This window comes from Lipotes vexillifer, unplaced genomic scaffold, assembly GCF_000442215.2.
Source record: "Lipotes vexillifer unplaced genomic scaffold, Lipotes_vexillifer_v1.1 scaffold98, whole genome shotgun sequence".
In the NCBI taxonomy this organism is placed as follows: Eukaryota; Metazoa; Chordata; class Mammalia; order Artiodactyla; family Lipotidae; genus Lipotes; species Lipotes vexillifer.
Genome location: NW_006799611.1, coordinates 2098448 through 2107338, shown reverse-complemented (window position 1 = coordinate 2107338; position 8891 = coordinate 2098448). Strand labels below are relative to the sequence as shown.

Below are 8891 nucleotides of genomic sequence, written 5' to 3'. Positions count from 1 at the left end.
GGGGAGGCTGCGTCTGCTCCCCGATGCCCACGGGGCTATCTCCTCTCCCAGGGGCTATGGGGGGGGGGTCCCCTGCCACGGGCCGGGAATTCCCATGAGAGGAGGGAGCTGTCCCCCGTAGGGCCTGGGGTTGGGGGCACTGCCCCAGGGATGCTGCCCGCCTCAAGAGACCCCCAGAGCCGAAGGGAGGAGCTGAGTAATGCAGGCCCCTCAGTACCCAAGGGGAGTTGCGGGGACAGCCCTTTGCCAGGGTCTCGCTGTCTTCCCCAAAGGATGGGGCGGAGGAGGGGGGCGTGATCCCGCGGCCGCTGGCTTGACGTTTGCGGACAAGCCGGGGGCGCTGCGCCCCTGAGCAGGGGCTGCCGTCCGGGCCGGGTAGCGAGGCCCGGAGGACCCGGGCGGGGGGAGTCCGAGTTCAGGGGCGCGCCGCTCCTACCTGCCTACGAAATTCTCGAGCACCGAGCTCTTGCCGGCGCTCTGGCCGCCCACCACGGCGATCTGCGGCAGGTCGAGGTCCGCGTTCTGGCCGATGGCGGAGAAGGCATCCTGCAGCCGGTTGACCAGCGGGATTAGATCCTCCATGCCACGGTTGCCCATGGTTGCGGCTGGCCCCACGGGCTGCGATCCGGCGGCCGCTTGGGCTCCCGGCTTTGGCTCTGCCGCTGCAGCGCGCGCTCAGACTGCCTGCGCCGCGGGCCCCCGCCCCTCGGGGATCGGAGCGGAGCACGGTGTCAGAGTGCCGCTAGAGGGCGTCCGCAGCCCTCCGGGCCGGCAGTCATGCGCAGGCGCCGCCCGTGGCACTATGGGGACTGTAGTTTTCTCCTTCTGCGGCTTTTGGGGCGCTCGAGCCGTGTCTGGGGGAAGCGCGGATGCTGCACCGCAGACATAATTCCTGGAAATGGTCAAGGTCTCCTAGGTACTAGGTACCGTTAGTACCAGGCCCCTCGGATAGTGGTCATGACTGCCTCACTCCATCGTACAGATGGGGAAACTGAGGCTTGGAGACATGGGCCTCCTCCAAGGTCATAGTCTCCTGACCTTCAGTTCCACTTGCCCTCACTACCTTCTACTCTAGGTTGTGACTAATTTATCTCCGGCATTTCCCTTCCCGACTTTGGGCCTCAGTTTCCCTGTTTCTAGAAGGAGAAGATATAGAACATTAATTCAACAAATATTTACTGAGCACCTACTATAAGCCAGACCCTGTTCTAGGCGCTGGAGATACAACAATAAACAAGACAGACAGTTGGAGATACAACAGTAAACAAGAACAAGAACAAGATCTTCCCTCATAGATCTTACAGTGGAGACAGACAGTAAATGAATAAACAGATAAATGAAACAGTAAAAGTGAAAATAGTTTATACTAATAGTGATGGGAGAAATAAACATGGGGTGTGAAGAGAAGTGCCTGTGTGGGTGCAGAGTTCTCTTTAGCCTGGGAGGTTAGGGGGGTTCTCTGAGGAGGTGACATTTGAGAAGAGACCTAAATGTTGAGAAGAAGCCAGCCAGGCCAAATGAATGGCAAGTACAAAGGCCCTGACACTTGGAAGGGCCTTCCTGGGACAGTTGGGACTTCTTGTCCCGAAGAGTGACAGTCTTTTCTCCAAACCATCAGGGTGGTGGTAAAACAGTGGGATTTGAATCCAGGACTTCTACAACCCTACCCTGTTTATCCTTTCCACATGGAGAGACCATGGGGCCCCAGGCCTAGGCATCCACGTCCGCATTTAAGGAACCTAATTTGGACTCCCCACAAGGCTGGAAAGAAAGGCCAGCCTACCCTGTGCTACTGGGGATCAGCAGGTTACTCTGTCTGTGAACAGAGTGGGGACACTGCTGGGAGATCAGTGGCCTGTGAATTGGAGACTGTTGTGCATTCACCCATTTAATGCATATTTATTAAGCCAGGAACTATGCTAGACCCCAGTGATAAAACAATGAGCAAAATGGATAAAGCCTTTACCCACATGTGGCTTATAGTCTAGTGGAAAAAGAAGGACAAAGCACAAATGAGACAATAAATATGACTGTCAGATGGTGATGAGTGCTTTGGAAAGCAAGAAAGCTGGGGAAGTTGGAGGAGGGCGTAGTGTTGCTATTTTGTTTCGAGTGGTCAGAGGAGGACTCTGGTAAGGTAAAAATTTGAGCAGAGACCTGAAGGAAGTGAGGGAGCAACTCATGTGGACATCTAGGGGAGGAATTTTCCAGGCAGGCAGAGGGGAATAAGCAGATCCCATCCCAGGAGCTGGGCCTGGGTCTCAGACGAGCTGTGTGATCCAGGTCCCTGCAGATCTTTGAGCCGCAGTTATCCAATGTGGGAATGCCTGCGAAGGGCATGGCCCTGGCATGGCACTTAGGAGACCCTTATTAAACTGCTGCTGATGATCACAGCCTTCCAGATAGCTGGAGCATCAGTCACACACAACACACATCCCGTGCAGCTGCTCCAAGCCAGCCCATTATTATGCTCTGAGAGCCAGAGAGGGCAGAGATGAAGCCTGAATTGGAGCCATTAATTTGGAAAGAGGGTGCAGGTTACAGATGTCTGCCTAGAAGAGCACCACCATGGCTGGGTTGTTTTTCCTAATTACAATAGGGAAACTTATTGTAAAAATCAGACCTTACACACTGTTTGAAAGCTTCTGGTCATTCTCCCACTCAGAAATAACCACTACTTATAGCTTAGAGTTTATTCTCTGGCTTATCCCATATATATTCATTTTGTTTCATTTTGTTTTTATAGAAATGGGACCATACTATAAATCTTGTACTGCTGTATCACCCATGCCAGACCAGCAGCCTGGGCATCACCCCGAGTTTGTCAGAAATGCAGACTCTCAGGCTTCACTCATGACCTGCTGGATCACAACCTGCATTCAACAAGAACCAAGGGCCCCTGGAGATTCTGGTGCACATCAAAGTTGGAGCTCTAATACATACTATTATATGCAACTTGCTTTTTTAGCAACAGTATGTCTTTGACGTCTTTCAGCATAAGAACAGTTTGGTCACGTTCCTTGTTCACAGATGCATAGTTTCCCACTGTTTGACAGTGCTCTGGTTTTGTTCCCTGGTCTGCTAAAAATGACTGTGCTGGGCTTGAAGAATGGATGGATACAACGCCACTTGGAGGGGAGTGTGAATAGAGAAGTGCTGATGTTCTGGGCAGAGGAATCAGCATAAGCAAAGGTATGGAATCAGAAAGAAAACGAACCTGAAGTCTGCCCTGTCCTTGTTCCCACAGGTCTTGGTGAGGATCAAAGGAGGGACACTGTAGATGGTTCTCCTAGGTGCTGAGAAGTTGGAGGTCCAGAAGGCCAATGAGTTAAATGAGAGTCTTAGAAATGGCTTTGACCCTCTACTTTGAGTGCTAATGAGGGAGAATTCTCTCTGGAGCCCCTGAAGCTGTAACCACCACCTATGCTTGCAGATCAGTAGCAGGAACACTCACTGTGCATTTCTTCCTGGACCAGGTTACTGTGCTGAGAGATTCAACCCTCAGGAGGGAGAAGTTCTTATTAGTTCCCCTTGATAGATGAGGCAACTGAGGCACAAAGAGGAATGTGGCTGAGGTCACAAAGCCAGAAAGTGATGGAGTGAAGATGTGAATTGGAGGTACGTGAGACCCGGGGCTTCTATGTTTATATCCTTTACTGCACCAGCCCTTGCAACCTATACACTTCTAATGCACATGAAATAAAACACTAGTCCCTTCTGATGGGGTTTTTGTTGGGCATACAGCAGGTGCTTAATATATGCTGGTTGTATTAAATTGTGCAATGGCCTTATTGCACAGCCTTGACCCTATAGCTCCTGGGTCAAGCCATTATATTTAGTCACTACGTCTGCTCAGGGTCTGGCCCTTTGGATTCATTCATTCATTTATTCTTCAGCAGGTATTAATCAGTGGTTACTTCATACCAGACCTCAAGCAAGACATAGGGGGAGGTTGATAAGACGCAGGACTTGTCCTGCTAGAATGCGGATCCACTGTGAGAAAAAGACAAACTAAGCAGACCAGGTGCATGAAGCCAAGACACCTGGCCGTGTCTGGGGCAAGGTCACTGCTGAAGAAGCATCTGGGCCAGTGCCCTCGTCTGTGTGGCTGGGGGATGGGCACCAAGATTTCCCAGGGGCTTTGGGGCACCAATGGTCCAGGCATCTGTGCTTGGAATTCCCCATCTTACAATGAGGACCTCCCCATAAGCCTGGAACAACAACATAAGCCTAGATCCCTTGTATGCTGAGGACCAAGGGCGCAGCTCCAAAGCTAGATTGCCTGCTGCTCAAATCCCACCCCTACCACTGTCTAACCCAATGACCTTGGGCAAGTCAGTTCACCTCCCTGGCCCTCAGTTTCTGCATCTGTAAAAGGGGATATTACCTAACTCATAGGGTTGTGTGAGGAGGATTCAGTGATGTAATAATTCAGGTAAAACATGAAAACAGTGCCTAAAACAATGAATCATTAGAGCTATGATTAGTATAATCATCATTACCGTTGTACTGTCTGAAGAAACTTCAGCCTCATGAAGGTAGCAAAGCATGTCACCTCTTGGTGGGAAGGATAAGGGATCATAAACATGCCAGGATTTGTAGGGGAGAGACAGAGCTAGGTCTGGAGGTGTGGATTGGGGGCCAAATGAATGAATGAATCCAAAGGGCCAGACCCTGAGCAGACTTAGTGACTAAATATAACGGCCCTGGGTGGCTAAGCTTGTGGAAATCCCAGGCCCCAGGGGCCCCCAGATTACCCAATTATTCCCCATGTGGACAGAGGGCTTTGAAGGTATATCTGGCAATCAGGAAAGGCCTCCTGAAGAGGCGATGTTTGAATTGAGCTGGGAAGACTGGACAGGGATCGGCCTGGTGACGAGTGAGAGGAGGGGGGAGCGTTGTAAGGGAAATTTAGTTCCTTTGGGGACAGAAGGCAGCCACTGTGGCTGAACCTGGTAAGCGGTGGGGAGACCCTATTACACATAAGCCAGTCCTGTCCAGCAGAGATGGCCAAACTCAGATCCTAAGTCGGGAGGGGTCCTGCCCCAGGTCTCTCTGGAAGGTAGGGGCAGCAACAAGGCTGTGCCCACCGTGCCACTCCCACCTCTGTTCTCTGTTCCCCTCACCCTGCTTAATAATAGGTAAAGGCGCAGGTGGATGACAGATACTGATACATGATAACCGTATGGCCTTATATTTTTCTCTGCTCTAGTCTGGCCGGGAGCTGTCGCTAAGCATGGACTATTCCTGGGGTTTCTGAGCTGGGCGTCTAGTTGTGGGCATACTCTGTGAGCCTGCGTTGGCGTGCTGTGCTGGGTGCCTTGATGGGACTTGCTGCTGTGCGGTGATGGACATAGATGTCAAGAAGGGAAGAACTGCTGTGATGAACACCAGCCCGAGGATGGAAGGAGGAAACTGCATCCTGGAGTCATTCGTTCATTCATTTGCTCATTAATCAACCTTCCCCAAGCAACCATGATGTACAGGGCTCAGAGCTGGTGTCCCAAGGACATGGGGACAACTCAGCAGCTGCTTTCTACTGTCAAAGGGCACATGACATTACTGAGGGCAGAAATAAGAGGGGGAAGTAGCAGGTTACAGGATAAGGACACCACAATCAATAGCTGGTTAGAAAGTGTACTGGGGGGCTTCCCTGGTGGCGCAGTGGTTGAGAGTCCGCCTGCCGATGCAGGGAACGTGGGTTCGTGCCCCGGTCCTGGAAGATCCCACATGCCGCAGAGCGGCTGGGCCCGTGAGCCATGGCCGCTGAGCCTGCGTGTCCGGAGCCTGTGCTCCGCAACGGGAGAGGCCACAGCAGTGAGAGGCCCGCGTACCGCAAAAAAAAAAAAAAAAGAAAAGAAAGTGTACTGGGAAAATAGCGACAATAGCCACTGTAGAAACTGTGCAGATGCTAGATCAAGAAGTCTGCAAAACCATAACATAACGCAGTGCTTGAATAGATGGAGATGTTTACCTCATTCTTAAACTGAAAAACTTGGGATAAAGTTGGCTGTGTTTCTCCAACTTAAACACATTTTATGCAACACCAGTCGAAATTCTGATGGGATTTTGGCATGGGTGGGGGAGGGAGAAGGTTTGACAAAAATCATTCTGTAACTTACCCCCCAAAATTTACATGATTGGGAATTGGCAAGAAATTTTAAAAAAACATAACAGTATCAGGGGCTTGTGTGGTTAGGCATTAAAATATATTCCAAAACTATAACAATCACACTATGTGATATCATCACGGGAAAAGACAAATAGATTCCTGGAGCAAATAGGTCTGGACATAGAGCACATGAGTATGAGTCTGCTTCATGATAAAGGTGCATCTCAAAGTGGAGGCAGGAATGCGGCCTCCAGGTGAAGCTACATCGTCAGACTTCATTTGGATTGCAGAGAGATGGGGCCTCTCTTCTCCCTCGGAACATACTTCATTGGGGGGCTTTGCCTGTAAGGGACTGATTAAAAGCAATTAACATGAGTCTAGCCCCAAACAGTGTCCCCAGAGCGTTTCCATCCACAATCTAGTCTGGTCTTCAAGGAGGCAGCACAAGGTCATATACATTAAAAAAAAAAATGTTCACTCCCTCCCCATGATAAAGTCATCCAACTGGTCACAGCAAATTAGTAAAAAAGGAGAGAAAGTGAATTCCCCCCCAGCCCCCCACTCATGAGCCCACTACACACATTTATTCTTTCCAAAACTGGGGTTATAATGTGTATGCACTTTTGTAACCTACTGAGTTCAATTCATATCATATCATGAGTGTTTAAATATCCTTTGAAGACATACTTTCTGAAGGCTGTGTGCTATTCCTTAAGAGGCAGACACCATGATTTATTTAGCTGTTCTCCAAATTGATTATTTTCCAGACAGCTATTATAAATAATGTTTCTGTGAGCGACCTGCTGGCTTTTTAAAAAAAGTATACTTTAATTTTATTGGAGTATAGTTGATTTATAATGTGTTAGTTTCAGGTATAGAGCAAAGTGATTCAGTTATACATATACATATATTCATTCTTTTCTAGATGCTTTTCTCATATAGGTTATCACAGAAACCTGCTGTCTTTTAAAAAAATAAATTTATTTAATTAATTTATTTTTGGCTGCATTGGGTCTTTGTTGCTGCGCGTGGGCTTTCTCTACTTGCGGCAAGCAGGGGCTATTCTTTGTTGCGGTGCGCGGGCTCTTCATTGCAGTGGCTTCTCTTGTCGCGGAGCACAGGCTCTAGGTGTGCAGGCTCAGTAGTTGTGGCTCGCGGGCTCTAGAGCACAGGCTCAGTAGTTGTGGCACATGAGCTTAGTTGCTTCGTGGCATGTGGTATCTTCTCGGACCAGGGCTCGACCCTGTGTCCCCTGTATTGGCAGGTGGATCCTTAACCACTGTGCAACCAGGGAAGCCCAAAACCTGCTGTCTTTTTTCTTTTTTTTTCGGTACGCGGGCTTCTCCCATTGCGGAGCACAGGCTCCGGATGTGCAGGCTCAGCGGCCATGGCTCACGGGCCCAGCCGCTCCGCGGCATGTGGGATCTTCCCGGACCGGGGCACGAACCCGCGTCGCCTGAATCGGCAGGCGGACTCTCAACCACTGCGCCACCAGGGAAGCCCCCTGCTGTCTGATTATTTTCTTGGGCTAGATTCCTACAAGTGGGGACCAGGTCAAGGGTCAGAACACGTTCAAGAGTCTTGATAGAGAATTTTCAGATTGCTTTCCAGAAAGATGAATTAACACAGGAAGCCGCCGCTGCCTTCCCTACCGTCACCAGCATGAGCATTATTTTTAGTTGTTGTTGTTTTTTGTTTTTGTTTTTTTTTTACTTTGGCAATTTGCTAAGCTCCCCTGTGCCAGGTGCCAGTGCTAAACATTATGTAATATCATACACAGACACACACACACAAAATCCCCGGCAGGGGGTACTCATTTTACAGACGAAGAAACAGGCTCAGAGAGGACTCCTGCATCAGCCAGCGTCGCCTAGCCACAAGGCAGTGGAGCCCCAATTCAACACCGGACCTCTCCAAGGTTAGCACCCAGATCTATCGGTTGCAAGCCTAGGCGATCTTGACTCAAGCCACCCCTCCTTCCCCATTGCCTCTGTCTTGGTTCTCACCAGAGCCGAGTGATCTAATCTGGGCGGATATGATGCTGTCACACTCTTCCCTAGCACTCCCTGCCCCTCGGGGGTAAAGCCCAACTCTTCAGGCCCGCCTTCAAAGCCCGCATCGTCCGGGCTTCCCTTCCACCCAAAGGCGCAAAGTCCCCTGAGCCCGACCCCGCCCTGCCCTCCGGCCGCGCCAAGCCGCGTTCGCGCCTCTAAGTTCAGGCAGAGTTAGGCACCTGTGCTGCCGCCCGGGGCTGTAGTAGAGCCGGTCCCTAGCTTTAGAGCAGCGCTAGTCACATGACTGCAGTCACATGACTGCAGTAACTGGTTGACACTCGGGTCTCCGCTGGGCCGACCTTAAGTCTGCGCGTCCCTAGCGCCACCGTGCGCCGTGTAGCACACAGTCGGCGCTTAATGCAAAGTGAGCGCATTGCCTAGGGCTGTTACAGCTCTGGTAGGCTCTGAGCAACAGAAAAAGCAAAGGGAATTGCTCTTACTAACTGCGGATTGTTTGCCTCAGTGCTTGTGTGGGGACCGAGGAGAGGTGCACCGGGACGTGGGACAGAGTCGAAATTAAAGGGTCCTTGCGGGCAGGACCGTTCAGGGGCAGGATGAGCGCCGTTTTTACTATTAAACTCTGCCTTCCTCACCCGCTCCCCAGCCAAACCGGAGAAACAAACAAACAAAAAAAACCACTTTCAAACCGATCTCCCCACCCCTTCCAGGGCTAATTCTTCTGCCCCGTTGTGCCGGTCGCCCTCTCGCTGGGTCTCGGTCCCCGA

The 8891-nt window shown here is 50.8% G+C and overlaps 1 protein-coding gene across 6 annotated transcripts in view; it reads right to left on the bottom strand.

The window, feature by feature from the left end:
* DNM1 (dynamin 1) overlaps nt 1-682 on the bottom strand; it is a 45190-nt gene extending 44508 nt beyond the window's left edge. For 5 of the 6 annotated variants that reach the window (XM_007471765.1, XM_007471763.1, XM_007471767.1 and 2 more), the window contains exon 1: nt 437-597. In XM_007471765.1, coding sequence (XP_007471827.1) covers nt 437-597 — 161 coding nt within the window. Of the gene's footprint in view, nt 1-436 lie in introns of all 6 variants that reach the window. The other variant, XM_007471764.1, reaches the window with a different exon arrangement.
* Between the last annotated feature and the right edge of the window lie 8209 nt (nt 683-8891).